The 24,703-nt window shown below is 52.4% G+C and overlaps 1 protein-coding gene across 5 annotated transcripts; it reads left to right on the plus strand.

Annotated features, from left to right (window-relative positions):
* The first annotated feature begins 436 nt into the window (after positions 1-436).
* Positions 437-16,394, plus strand: PEX11G (peroxisomal biogenesis factor 11 gamma). Of its 5 annotated transcripts, none has more exons than XM_050934478.1 (5): positions 437-559; positions 728-919; positions 2,530-2,708; positions 5,602-5,652; positions 6,568-7,095. In XM_050934478.1, the coding sequence occupies exons 1-5, from the start codon at positions 488-490 to the stop codon at positions 6,791-6,793; spliced, it is 720 nt and encodes a 239-aa protein (XP_050790435.1). In that variant the 5' UTR covers positions 437-487; the 3' UTR covers positions 6,794-7,095. The 5 variants fall into 5 exon arrangements, with proteins under 5 accessions (XP_050790435.1, XP_050790437.1, XP_050790436.1 ...); XM_050934479.1 differs by having other exon boundaries at positions 442-508; XM_050934480.1 differs by lacking the exons at positions 2,530-2,708; positions 5,602-5,652; positions 6,568-7,095 and adding exons at positions 12,695-14,501; positions 15,682-16,394.
* The last annotated feature ends 8,309 nt before the right edge of the window (positions 16,395-24,703 follow it).

Below are 24,703 nucleotides of genomic sequence, written 5' to 3' on the forward strand. Positions count from 1 at the left end.
CACTGCTGCAGGCTGTGAAGAACTTTGCTCTCCAGGGCTGCAGCGAGCCCATCGGCTACCCACCCCATACCGCCTGCCCCCCGGCTGTGAACAACGCCCCCTTACACAAGCTGGGGGGGGGGGGAAGCGCCCATGGAAGCAGGCCTGGAGGATCAGTATCACCGGGAAGCTGGTAACAGACAGCACGTGGCGCTCGCCCCAGCGGCGTCTCGCGTGGACCCCCCACAGGGCCTTGGGGAGCGAGGCGCCACCCGCCTGCTGAGGGGGCGCTGCAGTTACAGGGGGCCGGGGACGCACAGGCCCTGCCCGCCCAGGCTCCAGCCAGTCCCAGCTGCCTCTGGGCCGCTCGTGGCAGGGGCACGGTCCCCATAGCGACAGCGATCCCCCAGCAGGCACCGGGCCACCCCGTGTTGCATGCTGGGTGCCCTAACGTCATCACGCTGCAAACGTACGGCCTGATGGCCGCTAGTAACCCGGAAGTGTTGCCATGGCGGCCGCTGCGGACCCGGTCAGCAGCCTGGTCTCGGTGCTGGAGTCGTACCGGGGCCGCGACCGAGTGGTGTGTGACGCGCCCCCCCCCGGCGGCGGGGTTTACGGGAGCGGTGCTGTCTCGTCCCCCCGTGGGGCGGTCGGGTTCCCGAGGGGAGACGGGGGGCGTGTGGCGGGCACGGCTGCGAGTCGCAGTCCCTGAGCCGTAGTGTGGCGCTAACCGTCCCCTTCCCCCCAGATCCGGACCCTGTGCTATGGCTGCCAGCTGGCCGGGGGGGTCCTGGCCCGGAAAAGCCCCACGGAGGAGTCAGAGATGGGCAGGCGGCTCCTGGCTGTGTCGGCCCAGCTGAGTCACTGCCGGACGGTGCTGCGCCTCTTTGATGATCTCGCCATGCTCGCCTACAGCCGCCAGTACGGGCTGGGTGCCAAGGTAACCAGCCCCCCCCGGCCCATTCCCCCACAGCAGGTGCAGCCTGCCCCCCTTCTCCCCTGGGATCAGGGGTAGACAGGGCACACAGTGCTGTGGGAGACTAAGGGCCCTGTGGCGCTCGACATCCAAAGGCCTAATCCTGCAAAATGTTGTGCGCTCCCCCCTCTGCTGACTGTGAGGAGGCAGCGCATGCAGGTGATGGAGGCCATACAGATACCTAGACATCTGGTCCCCTTGCAGGCTTGGGCCTGCTGTGCAGCATTACCTAATTTGTAACGACCTCTCCTGTGCCCAGGGGCCTCAGCTACCATGTATTTCTCTGAAGTATTTGTATTGTTTATTTGAATTGTGGTATCCCCCATTGGGCTTTGGCCCTGTCGCACTGAGTGCTGTACAGACCCCCAGGAAGACATGGTCCCTGTTGCCATTGGCAACTCACACTCTATCCTTACAGTTTTCCAGGACTGTGCTAAGGTACAGTGGCGTTTCAAAGCGAATGTTACAGACAGGATTGTGCTTAGGCTCGCTTTCTCAAGCTTGCAAACTACCCTGTTCACTAAAATGTATTTTGGACTAAGCACATTCCAAGAAATAGTATTTGTAAACTTCAATGTTCTTTGTATTTCAAGACAAATACAGGCTTCTCCTGTAACTGCTATACAAGTGCAAGCAACTTCAGAAGTGTGGAACCCTGGCCTAGCTCCCTCAGGGGAGTGTTAAAAGGCCATGGAAGTCTCTGGTTCCAATCCAGCCTTCACTTCCAAGGCCTATCTCTACCTTACCCATCATCTTGCAGTAGCAAAAGGTTGACTTCTACTTCCAAGAGGCTTATAATGCCAGCCTTCCTCACCCACTTGTTACATTTTCAAACAGCCACCTTCCTGTTTTCTCCCATGTTGCCCCTCATGTGGAAGGCGTGCTCTGTAAACTTAAAGCTACCTCATTATCCACCTTTAAATCTCTCCTTAAAACTCTTCTCTGGCATGATGCTTACAAAAAACTTGACAGCTGCTAGATCAGTGGTGTGCTGAGACCTCGGTCTATCATAGTGACCAATTGCATCTCATTATTTCCTTTTACTCCACATCTGTTTCTATCCCTTGTTTCTTTTCATATTCTGAGACTGTAAGCTCCTTGGGGCAAGGACCGTACTTGTATTCAGCCTGCACAGCGCCTAGCACAGTGAGCTCCATAATACAAATAATAAATTATAACAGAATAGCAGCCTCCAGGGCACTCACTCCCTCACTTTTCATCATCATGAAATGTTTATTTTTTAAACAACAACAAAATAGGGTGAGAGCAAAAACCTTGCTGGCCTTTGTGGAAAATCCTGCAGAGATGTCCTTTGCTGGCTCACTTGAGAGTCCCTGCTTGATGGATATTCATCAGAAACTGTGTGCAAGATCATTGCCGTATGCTGGATATAAAATACAGGATATGTTAGTGATGTGCCTTGTTTTCATTCTCAGAAAGAGGTAAACTTGTTCTCTGGGCTGCAAGGAAGCTAGATTAGCAATGCTGCTGCAAGGTGTAGTGTACAGACTAACCTGTGGTGTTTATGCAAGAAAGCAGCCAGTATTAAGTTCTTGCCTGTCTCTGTGCTACAGGAAGAAGATACCATTGTCCGCTGGCTCTCTGTCCTCAATAACCTGGCTGATCAGCTCTACTACCCCTGTGAGCACGTAGCATGGGCTGCTGATGCTGATGTTATTCGCACAAACTCACACAAGTGGTGGACATTAAGCACAGCTTTCTGGGGGCTCTCCCTGGTCCTGGGCATTGTACGGTAATGTTCACTCGATGCAGCTCTTAAAGGGGCACGAGGAGAACGCTTTCTCCGCTTCTGGGGCCTGGCAGAAAGGCTTACTGGCCACAGATCTTAGGAGGGGCTCTGGCTGTTCCTGGGGGCTAGGCAACGGAACACTGTGGTTTTGGATTATCTACTAACCTTGTTGTTGCTCTTCTGAAGTTTTAACTCCTCCTCAGAATCAGAAGCCTTGGCATCCATCTTCAGAAGGAAGCTGTGCTATTTGTAACAGACACCCTGGAAACTAAGGGGATTTTGAGTGATCCTAAAATATGGTGCTAGAAATCCTCCTAGCCTGTAGGATATTGGTAAATCCTTAGAGGTGATTATTACTGTATTGCTAAATAATCAGACTTTTCTAGTCCAGAGCCAGTCTGCTGACCCACCCACCAGGATGAAAAAATAAATATCTTCCACACCTATCAATGTATTTCTTGTTGTAGGGGAAGAGGCAAATAAAAGCTCTGCCTTAAAAGGGGCCTGCAAAAGTGTGTGGGGAAGGAGATGGGACTGATGCCCTTTTTTTAACTGCCTTATAAGTGAAGGCCTGGAAGATTTTAAGTTTTCTTCATCTTCTATTTTACACTAGAGATTCAGTTCTTGTATATGTTTTGAGGAAGACTGAGCTGGCACATCTGCTGTTTCTAAAGTAAAAACATAACCAGAATTGCCCCATCTCCTCTTCTGACAATAAAAACCCTTTCAGATGGTTTTTTTTTTCCTGACCCCTAAAGGACACACATCCTTCCAGTCACAACCAGTTAGTAGGTCACCTTTATGTGAGCTGTTTCCTAGTTACGTTGTTTACCCCATCTAATGAAATAGCAAATGGGGAAAACAGTTCAGTTTCCAACACAAGCCAATGAGGTCAAGTGGGAAAACATGGGAATCCTGAAAGAGCCCTCCCTTCCATTAGCCAGATGTTTAGCTGGTTAATATGATTCAGTTGTAAACCAAATTGGATTCTTACTGTAAAATTATCTCAAAATAGTTTTTCCCCATTTCCGTTTTTCTTGGTGCAGTAAGTGAATCCGCTGGTTTCCACATTAAGAGTTAACTTTCTGCTGTTAACACTTAAAGTGTTCTTGGAGTAATTGTGGATAGTTCTCTGAAAACATCTGCTTTAATGTATGACAGCAGTCAAAAAAGCTAACAATGTTAGGAAGCATTAGGAAAGGGATAGATAGTAAGACAGAAAATATAATGTCACTTAATAAATGCATAGTACGGCTCCACCTTGAATACTATATGCAGATCTGGTCACCCCATCTCCAAAAACATATATTAGAATTAGAAAAAGTTCAGAGATAGGCAGCAGAAATGATTAAGGGTATTAAAAATATTGGGATTGATCATCTTAAGAGACAACAAATGGAGGATGTGATAGAGGTCTGTAAAATCATGAGTGGTGTAGAAAAAGTGAATAAGGAAGTGTTATTTACTGCTACACAAAACAGGGTCACCCTCAGTGTAATGTACCAGAGGGGTAGCCGTGTTAATCTGGCATCTGAGGAAGTGGGGATTCACTCACGAGAGCTCATGCTCCAAAACGTCTGTTAGTCTATAAGGTGCCACAGGATTCTTCGTTACCTCAGTGAAATGAATAAGCTGCTGGTTTAAAACAAACAGCCTGAAGTACTTCTTCCCACAATGCCATATAGATGCTAGGGTTGCCAATTTTGATTGGACATATTCCTGGAGGTTTCATCACATGACAATCTTTAATTAAAGATTAATCTTTAATTCCTGGAGACTCCAGGACAATCCTGGAGGGCTGGCGAGCCTACGCAATGCACAGTCAACCTGTGGAATGTGTTGCCAGGGGATGTTGTGAAGGCCAAAAGTATACCTAGGATCAAAAAAGAAGTAGATAAAATCATGAAGTATGGTCCATCAGTGGCTATTAGCCAAGATGATCAGGGATGCAACCCCATGCTCTGAATGTCCCTAAACCTCTGACTACTAGAAGCTGGGAGTGGCTGATAGGGATGGATCACTTGATAAATTGCCTTTTTCCATTGACTCTGGGAGCATCCAGCACCAGCCACTGACAAACGACAGACTACTGAGCAAGACAGGCATTGATCTGCCATAGTATGGCTGTAATTATGTCCTTATGCATTAGTAAAATCAAACTTTCCACATTATTCTCCTTCCCACATGGAGAAGGAAGAATTCTCTGAGTTATAGTGAGGGGCTGAAACCCTACTACTTACCCATCAGTAAACCCTGATCTAAGAGCTACATTAATCCATACAATTTTAAAAGGGCATTTTTATTCCAGCTAGCTTGAGTACCTTGAACATTACTCCAGCTGCTTGCTCCATGTAGAAGCCCTGGTGGCAGATTCAGACAAACTTCCTCTGCAAAATTAGCTGTATGAAGGACATCAGAATCTTCTCTCCCTGGTAGGACTCCAGCAGTTGTTTTTGCTGCATGATAGATGTTATTTTAAAATTTTTTTCACTAAGGACAGTTTATTGTCCGTGGCCTTTTATTCCATATTCCTTACATTACTTAGAAGCCCAAAGTTCAGGTAAATCTAGAAAAATTGGTACCAAGCTTAGAATTTGGTTTTGATCAGACTGGCGAGAAAGAATTTGAGCTCTTGAGAGGGAGAGTATCATGCTGCTTCTGATCTCACCCGAGGCTAACCCCCTGTAGCTTATCATTGTTGTAGAACAATGCTTTTCCGTTCCTGTAGGCAATACAACCTGTTATAACAAGGATGCCTTTACCCATGGCAAAGACTAGTGCTAGCATTTGGTGGTTCTTATTAAGATGGACCCTTAGCATTCAAGGGGTGATGGTGTCAGAGTCTCTCTTGGTCACAGACAGCTTAGACTCTTACCATCATCTCTCTTGTTTTCAGGTCTCTCAGAATTCTGTTTCAGCTAAGAAGGAAGCTGAGAAATCGCACTGGGTATGCATTCTGTCCTATGTAATACAGTCATTTTAACACATACTCCTTATGGCCTGAAGTAGCTCACCCACGGTGACACTGATTATTACTTATCAATCTCAAATGATGAAGCCTGTACTCAGAAACTTGGTTACTGATAATTGATCAGTTAACATTTCCTGAGAAGATGCTTCTCAGCCTCTGTGTCTACTTTATAATTATGCACAATACACATTAGTGTTTCCTGAAACCTTCTGCTGTTATCTGGTCTCACGGGCTTCCCAGATGTAAATGTGTATCAGAAGAAGGGACACAGCTATTGCTGTAGATCCCAAATGAGCTGGAATTAATCCCCTTGTGACATATCTAATACTCTGTTAAGTAATGCTATGCCTTTGAGGTTAGTAAGATATAAGACCAAAAGCGGGTGTTCTTGCAATGAAAGAGAGGATGCTAATCTTCCAGATGCTAGTGGGTCTCATGGGGACCATATCTTCCCTGATTGGTGTCTACCAAACATCTGTAGGGGCAGGTTCTGGGGCTGTGTGAATCATGGGGTCAGCTTCAAGAGGCTGAGGTGAGGGAGAGGTAATGGACATCATTGTGCTTAGGTGGTACAGGACAGGAGAATAATATTCCAAGCAGATGTTGAATTTTCAGAGAAAAGAACAAGCCATGTGAACTGTTGTTCAGCAGAGAACATCTAGGATTTGTTGCAATAATTTTGAGTCTATCAGGCAGATGGGGCAAGGAATAGACAATTATAGATTTACAGATGTAAACACATCCTCTGTCCATGCTTGAATCATTTGTTCTGATACTTTTCCTCTCTGAAAGTTACTGCACACATCATGGGGATTTCAGCCATGTGACTCTGCCAGAGTCCCTAGTGGCAGACTGGAGGATGGATATACTTCTGCCTTTTTCTCCCTACAGTGAATCCTTGGAGCAGAGTCAAAAGGAAATAGACGCCCAAGTGAAATCTGAAGTCTTGAGCATCCTCAGCAGTATGGCAGATCTCTCCAATGCTGTCCACTGGCTGCCTCCAGGATTTCTTTGGGCTGGACAGTTTCCTCCATGGCTAGTGGGTCTCATGGGGACCATATCTTCCCTGATTGGTGTCTACCAAACATCTGTAGGGGCAGGTTCTGGGGCTGTGTGAACCATGGGGTCAGCTTCAGGAGGCTAAGTTTTTTGTGGGTAAAGTATGAATGCTTCCCGTTATGGATCAGTGCAGCATGTAATTAGAATGTAATCAGAAGGTCTCTGTAATGTGATTAGTTAGGGTTAACGTGTTGATAACTCTTCCTCATCAGGGCATCTTGCATCCTCTGTATAGGGAGAAATCTCAGCTCTGATCAATATGCTCTGTGGTATGATGACAAATGAAATGATGATTACCATTAGGAGAGACTGACTCTGAGGTTTTTCAAAAGATGGGAAAAATTAAATCAGCAACAGCAAGTGACTTCTCTCATTTTGTCCCCACACCCTCAAAAGGTGGGGATGTCACCTCCCGTGTTGTCTTGAACATGAAACAAGTCTGGAAACTCATTGTGGGGTGGGGAAATGGACACAGTTATGACTTGTGAAACTCAGAGGAGATAACTCCACAAGCTTACCCTCTTGCTCTGATCTAAGTATTCCTGAGAGATGCCAGGAGCTGTAAAGGAGCATGCCAAGTATCTGTCAGTTTCCAAATTGCCTTGGCCGGTGCAGCCAGGGACATCTGATCTGAAGTGGGTTTTGCTTGCTTGTCTTCAGTCTATGGAGGTGTGTTTCTCCTGTAAAATATCCTGGTCCTAGGCCCCCCAGGTCAGAGCTGCTAGCTACAAAACAGAAGCAGATGTTTAAAGGGTCTGTTTTCATGGCATTCTCTATTGCTCAGGCTGCATGTGATATGGTGAAGTGCTAGTTATCAGTATCCTAGGTAGCCCTTTATGCTAGAAATGGAAACCTTTTGCCTGTACTGGTCAAATCCAGTGTACCTTCAGATGCTGTCACATGGAACATCAGCCACAGTATGGAGTTCTCCAGTGGGTGCTCTTCTGTCAGGCTCCACCCCAGCCAACAGACTTTCTTAAAAAAAAAAATCAAATACATATTTAATATCCTTGTAATGGATCAACTGACTGAATGCTAAGATCAGAGCTTGCGCCAAAGATCATATTTACAATTATTTCTGTGGCAGTGCCAGTAATAAAGGAAGTGAACACTACGAAGCGTAGCCTGAGACTTTGATCATTACTGGTCAGAGCTAGAGAGAAACTCTTTTTATCTGGCTTTTGTTGGTTCCAAGCTGCTCTGAAACAGCAGAATATATTATGGCTGAAGCTGTATTATGTTAGCTAAACCTGCCCAGGTGCAGACTGTTCCTTATCTAACCTTCCATCACAGAGGATTTTCCATGGCCTCCATGCTGATGTCTTGGAGATATATTGTTTGGGCTGTGCTGCTCACCTGCTTAATCTCCCATGTAGCACATTAACATACAGTATCAATAAAGCACACATTAAATGTATTAAGAACTGGCTGACAGATCTCAGAGTAGTTGTCAGTGGGGAATCATCATCAAATGGGGATGTTTTTAGTGGGAAACAGCAGGGATTGGCGCTAAATCCAAAGCTATTCAACAGTTATATTTACTTCCAGATGAAGATAAATCACTGCTGACAAAATTTGCAGATGACCCAAAGATTGGCGGACTGATCAATAATGATGAGAAGAGGGCAGTCACATGGAGCGATCTGGATCGCTTAGTAATATGGGCCTAGCCACACAAAATGCATTTTAATATACCCCAATGCAAAGTTCTACATTTCCAAAAAAGAAAGGAAGGCCATACTCCGAGAACGGACTACATTCTGGAAAGCAGTGACTCTGAAAGGATTTAGGGGTCATAGTGGGCGAGCAACTGAATCTGAGCTCCCCGGCCAAAGCTGTAGCAAAATGGGCTAATGCAATCCTTGGATTTGTAAACAAGGGAGTAGCGAGTAGGAGTGGGGGAGGTGATTTTACCTCTTTATACAGCATTGGTGAGACCAATACTAGTCCATTTCTAGTGTCCATATTTTAAAATGAAGAACTAGAGAGGGTGCAGAAAAGAGCCACAAAAGTGATGTGGGTGCTGGAGAAAATTATAGAGAAAGACTTAAAGAATTCAATTTGTTTAGCTTATCAAAAAAGATTGAGGTGTGACTTGATTACTGTGTCTAAGTACTTCACCGGGAGAAAATACCAGACACTAAAGTGTCTCTAGTGGAGAAAGTCAGAACAAGAACCAAAGGTTGGAAGCTGAGGCCAGACAAATTAAAATTAGAATAAGGAACAAATTTTTAACAGCATGATTAACCGTTGGAACAAGCTACCAAGGGCAGTGGTGGGTTTTCCATCTCTAGCTGTCTTCAGGTCAACACTGGCTACCTTTCTGAAAGTTATGATTTAGCCAAACAAGTTATGGGGCTCCGTACAAGGTAACTGGGTGAAATTTAATGGGCTGTGATATCCAGGAGAGAAGACTAGGTGAGCTATCTAATGGTTCTTTCTTGACTTAAACTCTATGAACATGCAGCTGCCACTATCACATACCAGCATTCCAGGAAGTTCGCCTCTGGGTTCACCTTATTTTCTGCATGATTGCTTGCCTGGCTTATCCTGCTGCCATGTGGTGATTGGCATGGAAGAAGCATGTTGCTGGACTTGGCTCAGCACTTGCTGTCACTTACTGACAGGAAACAAAGCATCTGGACTGCAGAGGATCAGCAAGAGACGCACAAGAGTCTTGTCTGGATGAGGGTTTTCTTTCTTCCCTCCCTGCATCACTAATCTCAGACCTTCCAATGCACTCCAGCTGGATGGGTGTCCTGAGTAACCCTACTTCTGGGACAGTGTTGTTCCCTTGAAGTGGGTGGGTAGGTGGCACCCTGTTCTTGGCTGCAGTAACCATGCTTAAACACATCAGTGCTGCACTGCTACTATCAAACTGGCCACTTTTCACCACAGTATCTCAAGAGTGTTTTACAGCTGCTTCCTTGTACACATGCTTGTTGTGTCCAGCAGTGGGCAGCAGCACAGATACTATAGCACTGAGCCACAGGGAGAGAGGTGTATTAGCTTAATGCAGATTAAGCATGGTTTAAATCAGTTTGGGTGTCTGTAGCTGGAGTCCTACTATGGATCAGTTCTGAAATGGTAAAGTAGCAAAGAGTCCTGTGGCACCTTATAGACTAACAGACGTTTTGGAGCATGAGCTTTCATGGGTGAATACCCACTTTGTCAGATGCATGTATTCACCCACGAAAGCTCATGCTCCAAAACGTCTGTTAGTCTATAAGGTGCCACAGGACTCTTTGCTGCTTTTACAGATCCAGACTAACACGGCTACCCCTCTGAGAAATAGTAAAGGCTGCTCTCTGAATTAGTTCTGGCCCCAGCTATGACCCTTTCTAGAATGGTTAGAGTTTACCATAGAGTAATGCTTCCTTTGACTATTTATCACTTACTGGTTAGGCAGCTGTTGCTTGCTGCAGAGATTTTCCGGCCCTGCACTTGCTCCAGCTCACCTGCTCTTATTTGCACAGCAAATGCCCCAGCAAGTGATTTGAAGGCAGAGTCACTGACTGGTGAACGTCTCTCTCCATCATAGAACGAGTCTGAGAAACAGTAATACATTTTTCCCTTCTGCACCTGCCACTAGGCCTTTGTGCCCATTCAGTCCTTGGTCTACCACATTACAAGAAAGCATGTTTGCTGCACAATAGGTGGTTTAACTGATTAGTTGGCCATGGATATGCTGTGTCAGTGAGCTATGAGCTGGAATGCCTTCGATCAGCCACTCAGCTTTATAGTGTGTGACTGATCGTGATGGCTCAGACCCATGGTTCCTGTGTTTATGGCCCTTAATCAGTGAGACCCAGTGAACATCTGTGCTCACTGAGGGCCAGCTCTGTTAATAACACTCCTCCATAGGAAACGTAATGATATCCTGCTCTGAAACTGCAAATGGAGAGGTTCAGAGGCCATGCAGCTTTCAGATACTGTCTTCAAGGCCAGAGTTCATGAGTTCTTATGTGGCAAATGACCTTTCCCTTCTCTGTTAGTACTGTGGCGACGCACTGCTTTCCAACTGTGGAACTCAAAGCAGGTCCCAAAGGCGAGGTGAGTGTAATGAGCACCCCCCGCCTGCTCTTTCCGGGGCGGGAGCCAGTTATGCATGGCAGTGTTGCACTGTAAGGCAGCGTCACACTTCACAACAGGCCGGGGGTGTTGCCGTTTCACATCAGTGCTGCCAGGTGTGAATGTGCCCACTACAGTGGCTGCTAGGCTTCAGGAGAAGCAGTGCGCCCTACTCAGGCCTGCTGGCAGACTCCACTCTTAGGGTACAGCTAGAAGGCAAAGGGTAAAAAAAGCCTGGCAGCAGCACATCTCAGCAGCTGGGTCTATGGACGTGGGCTCAGGCTATGGCAGTAAAAGGCAGCCATGGGGACACTGCGGCTTGAGCTACCTACCCCCACCCGCGCCCCCTTCCCTGGGCTTCAGGGCCAAAGCTCCAGCCCCCTAGGCGGCTCTCTTGAGCGGCACAGCAGGCGCCCATGGCTGTAGAGCGGGACGCTGAGACCTGTTCCTGTGGGTCGGGGGGTTTGGCAGCAGGTGTAGCTGAGGCAGAGCTGTCAGTGTGTGGCTCGAAAGGGCTCCAGCCGCTTGGCCACGCTGGCACCTAGCAGCGGACTGCTGGGGTGCAGTGCCCACTCCGGGGATGCGGCACCGCAGGGCAACGGCAGCTGCCATCAGCATGTGCGCCCCGCTCCTCCCGGCTGGGCGGCACAGAGGCAGCTCGGGGGGGGGGGGGGCGGGAGGGGAAGCAGCCCTACCGGGGGGAGAGAGAGCCAGCCCTACGGGGGGGGGGGAAGCCCTACGGGGGGGGGAAGCCCTACCGGGGGGGAGAGGCAGCCCTACCGGGGGGGGCGGGCAGCAGCCCTACCGGGGGGCGGGGGGGGCGCAAGCCTGGGCCAGGCTGGTGTTTAGCGAGTGAGTGACCGTAGCCAGGCCCGGCCACCAGCCTCGGCGCTTTGCGCCCTGGCGCCTGGCAAGGGCAGCCCCGGCGGGGCGCGGGGCTCGGGCGGACGCCCGGCCTCTTTGCCGGTCCCGGAGCCGGCCGTGCGAGCGCGCATGCCCCAGGGCGAGGCCAAGCAGGGTGTCGGGCGCTGATTGGCTCAGGGAACTGTATATTAACGAGGGGGCGGGGCTGGCGACTCGGAAAGGACACGCGGCGGCGGGGGGCGCAGTGAGCGTGTCCCGGGCCGGCGGTGAGTGGGGGGGGGGGTCCTGCCCGGGTCACGTGACTCCCGTGTCGGGCCTCCCCCGGCGGGGACCCGGGTGTGCGCGGCTCCGGGCCGCTGCCCTGCGAGCGCCCGGGGGGGGGCAGGTGCGACCCCCGCTGGGGCAGAACCACCCCCAGCGCTGCCCCCGGAGCCGGGGCGCTGCCCAGGCCTTGGTAACGTGGGTCCGGCCGGGCGGTAGTTCATGGGGGGGGGCTGGTTAATTCCTCCTGCGCTTCCGCAGGCCCCTGTGCCTGGTTCACACCCCCCGGCCATCGCCAGCCGCCGCCCCCCGGGCCCGACGGGCCTGGAGTTACGGGGGGGGGGTGCGGTGTCGGTTCTGAGTGGGACCGGGCCGAGCCCCTGCCGCCCCGCAGAGGCTCTGCCCGAGGGGGTCCAGGTCTGCTCCCAGGGCCCAGCACATGGTGCAGCTGGACGGGCAGAGCCGCCCCTGCTGAACGCGGCCCTTGGCCACCTGCACTTCGGCTGCAGTTACCGTTTCCCTGGACCTTTCCCCCTCTTCGAGTCGGTTTCTTCTCCTTCTGGGACTTGGCTTACTTCACTGCACCCCCCTTCTCCACACAGCCGCTGCCCAAAGCGCTTCCTCCGGTGTTCTCCATACAGGGCGGATGTGGTTCCTAGCTGGGGGAGTGGGAGCCCAGCGGAGAGCCGCCTGCGGGAGGCAGGAGAGAAACAGGTGGGGATTTTGTTTCTGGAGCCCAGGGTCACGGCTGTTTTCCTTTCAGACTAGCATTGTGACCATGTCCGTCAGCAGTCACGAGAACCGCAAGTCCCGTTCCAGCTCTGGCTCCATGAACATCCAGCTTTTCCACAAGCCGGGCCATGCCGACAGCCTCCTGACCCAGCTCAACCTGCTGCGCAGGCGGCATCTTTTCACCGACGTGGTGCTCCGGGCAGGGAACCAAGCCTTCCACTGCCACCGGGCTGTGCTGGCCTCCTGCAGCCGGTACTTCGATGCCATGTTCAGCGGGGGGCTGAAGGAAAGCAAAGACGCGGAAGTCAACTTCCACGATTCCCTGCACCCGGAGGTGCTGGAGCTGCTGCTGGACTACGTCTACTCGGCCCGGGTGCTGATCAACGAGGAAAATGCGGAGTCCCTGCTGGAGGCTGGAGACATGCTGCAGTTCCAGGACGTCCGTGACGCCGCGGCCGACTTCCTGGAGAAAAACCTGCACCCAGCCAACTGCCTGAACATGCTGCTTCTGTCGTACGCCCACTGCTGTGAGAGGCTGCTGGAGCTGTCCTGGAGGATGGCATTGGCCAACTTCGCATCTCTCTACCAGACTGATGACTTCCTGCGGCTGCCCAAAGACAAGTTGCTGGAGCTGGTGGAGAGCGAGGAGCTGGAGGTGGAGGACGAGAGCCTGGTGTACGAGGCAGTCATCGGCTGGATCCGGTATGAATTGCCACAGCGGCATGAAGACTTGCCAGAGCTGTTGCGCTCGGTCCGCCTGGCCCTCCTGCCAGAGTCTTACCTACGGAACCAGGTGGCCTCCGAGGAGCTGGTGACCAGCCACAAGCTGGGAGGGGAGATCGTGGCTGACGCCATGCGCTGCAAGATGAAGATCCTTCAGAACGATGGGCTGGTGACAGGTTTCTGTGCCCAACCTCGGAAGGTCAGCCAGGCCCTGCTGCTGCTCGGGGGCCAGACATTCGTGTGTGACAAAATCTATGTGGTTGACCGTCAAACCAGCGAGATAATCCCCCGCACTGACATCCCAAGCCCACGCAAGGAGTGCAGCGCCTGTGCCCTCGGCTGCAAAGTGTATGTCACCGGCGGTAAGGGCTCTGAGAACGGCGCCTCTAAAGACGTCTGGGTTTACGACACTCTCCACGATGAGTGGGCAAAAGCTGCGCCCATGCTGGTGGCCCGGTTTGGCCATGGCTCTGCTGAGCTGGACCACTGTCTCTATGTCGTTGGAGGCCACACAGCGGTGAGTGGCTCCTTCCCAGCTTCGCCCTCTGTCTCTCTCAAGCAGGTTGAACACTATGACCCCCAGTCGGACAAATGGTCCCTGGTGGCCCCTCTCCGGGACGGTGTAAGCAATGCTGCTGTGGTGGGGGCCAAAATGAAGCTGTTTGTCTTTGGTGGCACCAGCGTGAACCAGGAGAAGCTGCCCAAAGTGCAGTGCTTCGACCCTGGCCAGAACCGCTGGACGGTGCCTGCCAGCTGTCCCCAGCCCTGGCGCTACACGGCTGCTGCTGTAGTGGGCAACCACGTGATCGTGATCGGGGGAGACACAGAGTTCTCGGCCAGCTCTGCGTACCGCTTCCACAGCAACACCTACCAGTGGTCCAAATTTGGGGATGTGACTGCTAAACGCATCAGCTGTCGCGCTGTCACATCTGGGAACAGGCTCTACGTGGTAGGGGGCTATTGTGGGGCCCAGCGCTGCAAAACTCTGGACTGCTATGACCCCTCCTCCGACACCTGGAGCAGTGTCACTACCGTGCCCTACTCCCTCATCCCCACTGCCTTCGTCAGCACTTGGAAATACCTGTCTGCCTGAGCCTCGCCCCGAGACTGGAATAGTAAGTCCTTACCCTTCACGCTGACCCCCTAGGACCTCCCTGCTCCAGCAGGGCACAGAAGCAGACAGGTTAAACTTTCCAGGCTGAGAGATGCTGGCACTGGCATGGCCTCTCTAGGAGGGCTGCCCGCTCGGGGAGGGAGCTCTGTCATGGCTCGAGTTCTCTACCCAGCAGCCTCGCTGTCAAACCTCAGCTTTCAGATGTGGGAGAGCCCAACCAGTGAAGGAGGAAGAGTCCCTCTGGGCCGTAGGATATTAGAGAGAGAAGGGCTGTATACATAACTGGAGAGGGAGAATGTTCCATCTGGCATCTCCGCACTTCTCCAGAGTCCTACCCTAGACGAAGCCTTTGGGGAATGCTGTTGCAGATGGGATTTGATCTCCACGGTATAGGACAGCCCCGCTTGCTGATCACTACGTTATCATGGAGCAACTCCCAGTTTGTCGGCAACAAACGGCAGGAGCCCAAAGATAGAGCTGGTTGCCATAAATAACAGACTGGTTTGTTTTAGCGCAGACTCCTCCTGATGGTGCTAGGGCCAGTCTGCCAGGAACACTCAAATAGCAGTCACTTGTGGGGATAGGAGAGCTAGTGCCAGAACAAGATTACAGCTGGGATTTAGTCCCAGTATGGCTTGTAATTGCATTTGTAAGACAAGCCCTGTCTGCATATAAACACAGGGTCTCTTTCTTCTAATTATTCTCTGGTCCCATTCATGCCACTTACCTCCTGCTGCAGTAGATTTTAATTTTTAAAAAGTTGGAACAGGAATTAACCCTTTGTGGACTCTCCCTCAGGGGAGTTGGTGCCAAAGTGAGACAGATCACTAGGCCTTTCACTGCATGTCTTACCCTTGGTCCTGTGTCCTTGTGTCTGGATGAGTTTGTTAGATGCAGCCAAATATTCCCTGTAAAATCCTGCACCTTATAGGACATTCCTTTTTGGATGCGGGCAAGCTTGCTGCACAAGGCCAGGTTTAGGGGAGTGGACTCACCTTGCCCAGTGCTTAATTTGTGATGAAAGGTGCTGGGCTTTATGCAATGTTGTTTTTACATTCATAACTGATGCATCAAGCCCAGAAGTGCCGGGGCTCAGCCCCGGCACAAATGAAGCACTGACCTTGCCTGAGTTTCTGGTTTCAGTGCTTAGTGTTCTCACGACAGCCCCCTCTGCATTACAGGTTTCACCAGGAGCAACAAGTTTCATGTTCCACTTCCCCAAGAATCGGCACACAAGACCTGGAGCACAACCTATCAAGTCATCGGGGTGCCCCACAATCCAGTCCTCCTTCCTGCTGGGCATGGAACCCATCAGCACCAGGCGTGCAGCACAGGACCGTCCCCTTGGGTGTCAAATAACTGGTTGCAAAGTCACATTAGTTTCAGAGGGCTTAGGATAGATTCTAAAGGGAGCTTGGTGGGCAAAGCTCCAGCCAGGCTGGCTGCCCGGCTCTCCCTTGAGAAGCTGATGAGGAAGGACAGATTTTCCATTCTTGCCCTTACATGCTGCTGGGATGTAGTCCTTTTCCTTCACAGTCAGTCACTTTTTTCAGTGCAGGCATCAGCCTAAGAAGGGAGGATCCCTTTGTGTTTCCCACAGCTGCCCCTGCACTGCCAGTAACGCGTGCTGTCACTAGGATCTACAGCACTTTGGGAGGCAGGTGGCTGTTTCACAGCTGCGAGTGAGCAAACCCGTATTTCTAATGGAACTGTTGTTCACTAGCAGGGACAGAGAAGATTCCTAGCCAGGAGCAGCTGGCCTCTGGGTTCTCTTGCAGCACCAGTGACAGGTGCATGAAATGTCTTAACACTTTGCAAGGGCCCGCAAGCTAGTTCTGTACAATCTTTTTATACAGCAGCCTGGAGCTGCTTCAATAAACCCTAATAAAACCCACTGCCTCTTGAGTTCGTTGCTCAACAGCCGCACTCCTGATTGGGGTTCTTCTCTCACGCTCGCCAGCCAGCCCCAGAGACAGTGTGTAGCAGCAGCAGAGGGGATTGCACAGGCCAAACCTTGTGCTGACGGGACCAGCACCCACGGCATATGCTGGTATGGACAGGACACACGTTTGCCCTCCTCCGATGGATGCGTGACGCAGGGGAAAGCTTCCTCCATCCTACATGTGAGAAAAGCTATTACCTGCCTTTCACACGTAGTGCCTAGCATGGTCCTTTTCCCACTGGCAGGGCAGAGGCAAGGGAGGAAACGTGCTAAGAGCTAATCCTTCTCGGTTGCAGTGCCATGCTCCTGGGCTCTGGAAGGAAATACAGAATTTAGGAGCTATGCGAACGTGGCTGCTCAGTGCCCTGCTAAAATCACCTTTAGTTCCTTTTAAAAAGGCTGTTTGCATTCAAGCCGAGTGCTTGCCTTGAATGGGCTTCATGTGATCTCAGGCCATTCTGTATCACCGGTGCCCTGGGGCACTCCAGCTGGTGTGTGATGGAGGAGGGAACAAAAGGCTGCCCTGGCTGCAAGAGGTGGCACCAGCTGGGAGACTCTTTCCAGGGACAGCCGGCCTGCGGCCACATGGAGTGTGAGCTGTGGGCCGCATATAACAGTACTTGTGACAAAACCCTTCTCCCTACAACAAGTACCTCTGCGGCAGGCTGTTAAGGGCCTCGCTCAGTGTCAGAGCACAGAAATAGCGGGAGCAGAAGCCCGCTGCCCCTTCCCACTGGCTAAGCTTTCCACCCCAGCTGCACAGCCTGGGGCTGGGTGGGGCTCTGACTGCTCCTATTAAAACCGAGCTCCTTGCAGGACTCTGGTTTGTATCAGCAACCGAAGCCTGCTCGCCAAGGAACCGCTGTGCTGGCTGCATGCGCAGAAGCGTCTAAGGACAGCATTGTTTGGCTGAAACTTTTCTCATTGCCCTTGCTCTGTCTCCTGCAGCAGAGTCAGCTCTGTGGAGTGTGGGGACACAAAGTCAGCGAGTAGAGTCTGGAGCAGTAGCCTGCTATAAAGATTTGGGCTGAAGTTTAGAAACACCAGAACTTGTTCACAGGAAGGAAACTAGACGTGCAATCAAGTGTCTGACTATTGGGGAAAAGCACAGTTTAGGTTTGAACTCAATGTCACAGGCTGGCCCAGCCCCTCGGCAGGCAGAGAGCCTAATGTGAAAGGGAGGAAGGGTTTCTGCATCCTCGTCCCCTGAGCTGCAGTCTAGTTTAGGGCTCCTGCCCCCTGCTCTTGTGCCAGGGTTCCTCTCCCTGTAACCTTTGCTCACACTGTGTCTCCTCCCATGCTTCTGCTGAGCCTGCAGCACAGCTGGGGGGCCACGCACAAGGTAGGGAGAGGAGCCGGCAGCTCCATCCTGGGGAGAGCCTGCTAGAAGTGCAGTCACATGAGGGCTCTGCCATTGAGCAGGGCAGGCAGGCAGGCATGTGCCAATGGGGTTTCACCAAGGGGTGAGCTGAGGCCTCAGCTCACTATGCCAGACAGCTGCGAAGCTGGGTTCCCTCCCTTCCCTTATCTAATCTCAGCTGTTACTGAGCAGGAAACTTCTCCTTCCCCTTTAAACCAGCGGCTGCTTTCAAGGGGCAGGCAAAGTCCACCTTGACTCTAATAAGCTCGGACAATCAAGGTTTCATTCGTGGCTGTTTATGAGCCCGTTTTGTTCTCAGTGCCAGGCAACGGAGCTCGGGTTCTCAGCCACCTCCTGCTCCTGCAGCACCACTGGGTCTCTGCTTCCTGCCCTGGGCACTGGCATGTTATCTGAGCTCTGGGCACAGCATTTTTCTTTGAGGGTCACTTCTCCTGCTGGAGCCTTCATAAGCATCCCTGAGTCATTTCCCGCCTTGCACTATCTTTAGAGCCAGTGCTACTGTCATGGGGAACGGGCACTGGCCTCCTCCTCCGTAGCTGGATCTGTTTGCTCGGCAAAGGGCCCTGGCCCTGTCTGCTGTGTAATAAAGACAAAAACTGCAGTGGGTTGCTCTGGCCTCCTTGCCATTTGCACTGAGCACTGTCCTGTCCCCAGCTTTGCCCTCTCTCCATTGAGTGCAGCTTCTAATGCTACAGAGGGGACACCTGGGGAAGGCTTAGCCCCGTTATTTACTGTGTCCCATGGGCCCCAGTTGTGTGCAACGCAGACCCACTTTCCTGGCTGGAGATTCCAGCTCCTCCGTTGGCAGCTGCACATGGACCCACTTGGGAGCTGGGAAACACATCGTAACCATTTCAGCACCTGTTAGACTGAAAGGGCTGCAGTCCTTCCGCAGCAGCTGCAGATCCACTTTTGCTCGCTGGAGCAGAAACCCACCTGAGCTAACCCTACGAGACTCAACACTGCTCGAACCAGACAGCCTCTGGCACTGGCAGCCGTGGGATTTCCTGGGCATAGGCACCCACAGCTGGGCGTGTGCCTCCCCTTAGCCAGACTGGTCACAATGGTAATGTCCAGGCCTGATTGTACACAAAGCTCCAAGCACGCTGGGCCTGACTTGCACAGCTGCCCTGCAGCTCAGTTCCAGGAGCCTCCAAAGCTGCTGCAGCTTCCCTTCTTGAATCAGTTTCTTTGGGTGATTGCCTGGAGAGGATCCTGGATCTGGATGTTCTGGGCCTGGCTGGGGACATTGAAACCGCTCAGCAGCACAAACCAGTTTGCATCCGTCGGGAAGGAGCAGTGAACATTTCAAAGCAGCCGCCCGGTCTGACCGATGCCAGCGCAGCAGAAGCGGCGCCTGTTCCCTCGATCGCCAGCTAGGCTCTATGATCTTAGCAGCAGCCCAGGGATTAGCCGGTTAATGAGCAGCCAGCCTATTTCCAACAGGTTAACCAGCTCCTGAGCAGTCGCCATGCTCAGCGCTGTGACTCACTGGTGCCCCAGTGAGCCGCCACCCAGCTGCTAGGCAGGACACTATGCCAGGCTGTGAACCTCGCTCAGCTGAGCTCTCGTGCAGGTGGCAGCAGGAGAAGCAGGAGCTGGCCCTGCATAGGACAATGGTTCTATTACTCCCCTGTCACATGACAGCTGGGTTAGCCCAGGGACTCCCGGGAGCCATGGTCCTGGAAGGAAGGCAGCCCTGGGAAGCACCGGGGCCATCTCAGCTATGAGCAGCCACAGGCTAAGAGCCCCCCTCTCCTCCCGCAGCACTAAACCTCCCACAGCGATGCTGACTGGCTACGAGTCCAGCCGAGCCACTCTGCTTGGGGGCTGGGGAGAGGCAGTGCGAGTAAGGGTCCCTTTCTAAGCAGGATGTTTATCAAAACCCCTGGCCTGCCTTCGCTGGAGCACTTCTAAGATCAAGGGAGTCCCTCCAGGCAGCAGCTATTTGCAGAAACAACAGTAAATATTTCATAGCAGTTATCAGCCCAGCCCCACCCGAAAGCCAAACTTGCCTGGCGTGTTGAGCCAGTCTGTTCCCTCCTTGCCCCCCCGTGCACACTGCTGTGCTGGGGACAGGGACCTGCCTCCGGGGACTGCCAGTGCAATCCAAGCCCTGTCCGCCAGCCTTAGCACCGAGAGGGGCAGGACAAAGGCTCAGGTCTGGCCCCCTGCAAGGGCAGTGCACAGACCACTGGGCCTGGGCCTCCCCAGCACTCGCTGGCTCTGACTGTGGGCTTGGGGAATAGGAGTGTCCCCCAGAGAGCCACTGCTTTGTCAACCAAGCTCTTCATGCTGCAGGACCCCAGATTGCTTGCTGGGCCGAGTAGTCCCGATTCTCCCACCCCACCTTGCTGGAGGGCTCCAGATGCCTAGGAACCTGCTGATGAAGCACGAGCCCAGGAAGCATGAGGCTTGCCATTCTCTCCCCTGGGATGTGAGCAGCAAGAGAAGGCCCCTAAACAGCTCCCAGCCACAGGTTCCTCCTCACCTCAAAGCCTCCTGCGGCACTGGCCCGAGCTATCGGGGACATGGCCAGTCCCTCCAGGACCGGGATATCCTACTGCAGCTGTGCTGCAGCAGAACAGCGAGACCCTCACTGCATGGAGACAGGCCTGGCCTGGCCACCGGGCGGAAGGCTGCACTCCTGCCAAGCGAGAACAATGGCTATGCATCTCACGGTCCTCGCAGCCCAGCTCTGTGACTTCACACGCCCGTAGCACGTTCCCCCCACAGCCTAGGAGCTGCACAACCAGATTTATAAATACTAGGCAGGTTCCAGATACTAGACAGACCAACACCCTGCCTCCCCATGGCCACATGCCACACAGCCAGGCAACTGGCACGTATGGCCCCATGTTCAGCAGGAAGTGGAGCAGCTGGCATTCAAAGGGCCAAGAGACCCCAGTCCGCAGACCAACCAAGTCTTTATCTTTAAATCCTGAATTTAATAAAAAGCTGAGAAGCCTCAGTCACAGAACTGGAAGCCAAGCCCAGACTGATCTGGCCAGCTGGCACTACCAGCTGACCCTGGCATGTGGGGGCCCTGCCCATAGCTAACAGGCTGTCGCCATGGTGCCCGGTTGGGTGGCTGTAGTACGGGGAACATGCTGAGTCACAAGCAGCAGCCACCTCGGTTAAAGAACCAAATGCTGAGTCAAACATTCCCACAATTCCTCCCTTGGGTTCTCAGCTGCACCCTGAGAGTCCTCTCCTGCTACTGGCCCCTGGAGTGGAGGCATACCAGGCCAGCCCTGCTGCTCTCAGGCCTTACCTCCTTCTCTGTCTAGGTGCCCACGTTATCTGTTCTGACAGAGCAGTAAATGTTGGAACCTCTCACTTCACCCATTACTCCATTCATTATCCATCATCCTCTGCTGCCTTGTAAGCTAGGGCTGGAGATGTTCCTAAGACACGCCTCTGCTCCCACTTAGTTCTGGCCTGGTTATCCAGCCCCAAGAGGCCCTGTGCTGCAGCCACCATCCTGCTAGCCAAGGCATGCAGAGGCTGCGCCTTAATCCTCACTTTGAGGGGTCTCCATTACATGCCTGGGCCACACCATTAATTACTGGGCATACGATTTAGTCTTGTCCAAATGTTACTGAAGGGAAAAGAGCTTTCAGATAACTGGCAAGGCACCTGTCACAGAAATACTGGATCAACGTCATCCACACTGAGCCGGCCATCACACCTCAGGGGTACGCTGCCTGCCAGCCCTCCCCCCAAGCCAATATCAGTACTGGGTATGAAGGGTTCTGCTTCCTAGAGGGAAAATGCCATTTGAGCCAACTCTGGAAGACTGGACTTTGTATCGGGAAGCTGTGGCTTTGCTGAGGAGCTGACACGACGTAAATAAGATGCTTTCTAAACTCCAGTGACCCTGGGGGTGGGGGTATTGAGGATTTGTCAAAGTTATACCCACACTTGTGCGCACAGTTTCTATTGGGTGTGAGATGTATTAAGTGGTTGTGTTAGTGCTCGCTTCATGTGGGGCTGTTACCTGTTATTCTCTCTCTCCTCTAACAGGAGCACAGAGAGAGGGAAAGTGACTTGCCTGAAGTCTCAGAGCCAGTCAGGGAGAGGGATGGGAATAGCCTCCTGTATTGTATTTACTGTTATTTTCTCTCTCTCTTTTTGCTTTGATATTTAAACTTGATCCAGTCTGGAGCTCACGGAGCAGTTAAGAGTGGAACCTTCCTCACCCATTTGAAATCCCTTGGAATATTTTAGCTGTCGCGCATGGTGCCAACCTCTGAGTCTGTCCATTGATCTCAGCACTCCAGGGTAGTTGTGGTTACTACGTATTGCTTAATTCATGTTAAGAATTAAAGAGACATCAGACTGTCCGGAAAGGGGTGACGCCTGTTATTGTCCAGAGGGCTAGGGGCAGGCCTGACCCGTCCCAGGGCACCCTCCCGAGGAGGTTTCAAGATTGTAGTTTTACTCCCAGCCCTTTTATTTTTATTTATTTTTTTTTTTTAAAGAAAAGCAGCCCTGGAACAGAATGTGAGAGATCCCAGTGCACCTGGCCTGATGCCATCCCTGTGACACTCCAGTGCTGCCAGCTGCCAAGACAAGTCACCCAAAGCACTGGCAGGTAGACACTTACCTTGCTTCTCCAAAGGGGTGGAAGGGTCCCTCTCTGATCTCACCCCACGGCGCCAGAAGAAAGCACTTCAGGCATCACCCCTTCCCTTGTATGCCGAGAGCAGACTGGCCCCCTCCTGGGGTAGGAAACTGGACTGGTTTTGATTCACAGAGGTGATGAAGCAGCTGTGACGAACTGGGAATGTTCTTGATGTTTTCTCTGAATACTGTGTTGGTGGCTCAGTATCCCCTATGCAGTTCTTAAGTATCTAGGTGGTGGAATAAGGGTGTGATTGCTACAGAGCAAAGGGCCAGTGCACCTAAATGCCTGGCACTCTGTCTCCTAGCAACTGATGGCCTGGGCCCCTCCTCTGCAAAGGTGCCAGCTGAAAGTGTTGGAGACAAAGAGGTCAGGTGACCTCCTGGCCTAGGAAAGGAACTGAGCAGAGAGGAGGGGCTGGAGGGGGTTGTTAGTCTGGAGCTGGTGGGGACAAGGAGTGAAGGGCAGACGTGGGGGTCTGGCTCACTGCCCCCCAGAATGGACCTGGCTGAGGGGTCCAGTTCGCTGTATCTACAAGCTCTGTTTTAGACCCTGTTCCTGTCATCGAATAAACCTCTGTTTTACTGGCTGGCTGAGTCACGTCTGACTGCAAAGTGGGGGTGCAGGACCCTGTGGCTTCCCCAGGACCCCGCTGGGGCGAAGTCACTGTGGGAAGCGCACGGAGGGGCAGAGGATGCTCAATGCTCCAAGGAGAGACCCAGGAGGTGAAGCTGTGCGAGCTTCTTGCCCTGAACAAGTCTGCTCCAAGGGAGAGGAGGCTCCCCAAAGCCCTGCCTGGCTTGGTGGGGAGCAGTTCCAGAGCATCGCCCGGTGATTCTGTGACAGCAGCATATTCCCCCTCTCAGCAGCACAAGATGGACCCAGTGCTCTTACTTCAACATCTGGCGCCAGTGGCGCTCAGAGGCACGTGCAGCCGAGCCTCCCCCACATGAAAGGGAACATTCGCAGCATGAAGCTTGTCATTCCCCATGGCCCAAGTGATCCATCCTTCCAGAAGGGGCGATGGGCTGCGTTTAATCAGTGTCAGATTTGAAATGAGCGAAGGCAGGTGGAGCTGCTGCCCTTGCTGAGGTACTAGGTTTATTACTTGCTCACACGCAACTGGTTCGGAGTCAGGCTCTGGGGGGGGACTAGCTGGGAAAGCCTGCAGCAGCCCAGCTGTCCAGGGGCTTTACAAACTCTCCTGTGAGGGGAGGCCAGGGCTGACATATCTTTATACTCACTTTACAGAGCCTCACCACAAGCCAGCAGCAGAACTGAGAACAGACCCCACGGGGTCTCCATTCCCAGCCACTTGCTCTCGCCATGGCCTGTCCTTCATGAGAGTTATTTGCCACTGCCCTGAGTCTCCATTAGTGAGGCCATCGTCGCTGGCAGAAGTATTCCCTTCCTGCTGCCTGACTGGCACACCTGCATGGCAGATGTGGGTGAGCAATTTCAATGTAACCACCAGCGGCATGAATTTATGGCAGACTTTCAGCCTGTGCTGCAGGCTGGAATTGGCCCCCTCCTACCCAGCTGCAAACACTTGCCATTCACACCACCGCTGTAGCAGCCTCCCCATCTCTTCAGCCCTGGTCTTTGGGCCTCCTGAGCACCGCAGCTGCCTCGTTTTCCAAACCATTTTCTCTGTGCTCATCTTGTCCACCCCCAGCCCTGCCCTTCTTCTCCCTGGGGTCTTTGCTGGGACTCCCTCACGCTACCTGGGACACTAAAGGAGCAGCTGTAGTTTGTGCAGGTCATCCAGCCAGTCTGCCCCCACCTTCCTGCTTCCCTACAGCACAGACTAGACCCCTGCACTTTGCCACATCTATCCACAACTTGCTCCAACACCGGAGATGTCAGCACTTCTGAAAGGCGGCTCCCTAGTTTCATAGCAGCAAAGTCCTAGTCAGCCTGAATTTTCCTTTGGCCACTGTTTGTTAGGTCTTGCTCTGAGAACACTGCATCCAGCCTGGGCCTCCTCACCTCACACCCAAGAGCTAGTTGTGAAGACTCCAGCCCTACCGGCAGCACCTGCCTTTTAATTCCAGCCATGAAACAGCCCCTCCTCCACCTGTCACCCACCAGAACTCCGTTTTCTGCTGCTGTACAATATTTAAAAAAGAAAGTGACTCTTCACCTGCACTTTGGGGAGCTACCCCCCCCAAACAGTAAATGCACAGAACAGTGACCTCCAGTGCCACTGCAGCTGAGCGCCAAGAGAGCTTACCAGGGGCCAGAATAAGCACA

The sequence above is a fragment of the Gopherus flavomarginatus genome, chromosome 24, assembly GCF_025201925.1.
Source record: "Gopherus flavomarginatus isolate rGopFla2 chromosome 24, rGopFla2.mat.asm, whole genome shotgun sequence".
Classification (NCBI taxonomy): Eukaryota; Metazoa; Chordata; order Testudines; family Testudinidae; genus Gopherus; species Gopherus flavomarginatus.

Excerpts from the sequence above, each read along its gene's own strand:
- PEX11G (XM_050934480.1), top strand. The coding sequence starts at position 488 with ATGGCGGCCGCTGCGGACCCGGTCAGCAGCCTGGTCTCGGTGCTGGAG. Across the intron at positions 560-727 it reads ACCGGGGCCGCGACCGAGTG|ATCCGGACCCTGTGCTATGG; the intron begins GTGTGTGACGCG and ends CCTTCCCCCCAG. Across the intron at positions 920-12,694 it reads AGTACGGGCTGGGTGCCAAG|ACTAGCATTGTGACCATGTC; the intron begins GTAACCAGCCCC and ends TTTTCCTTTCAG.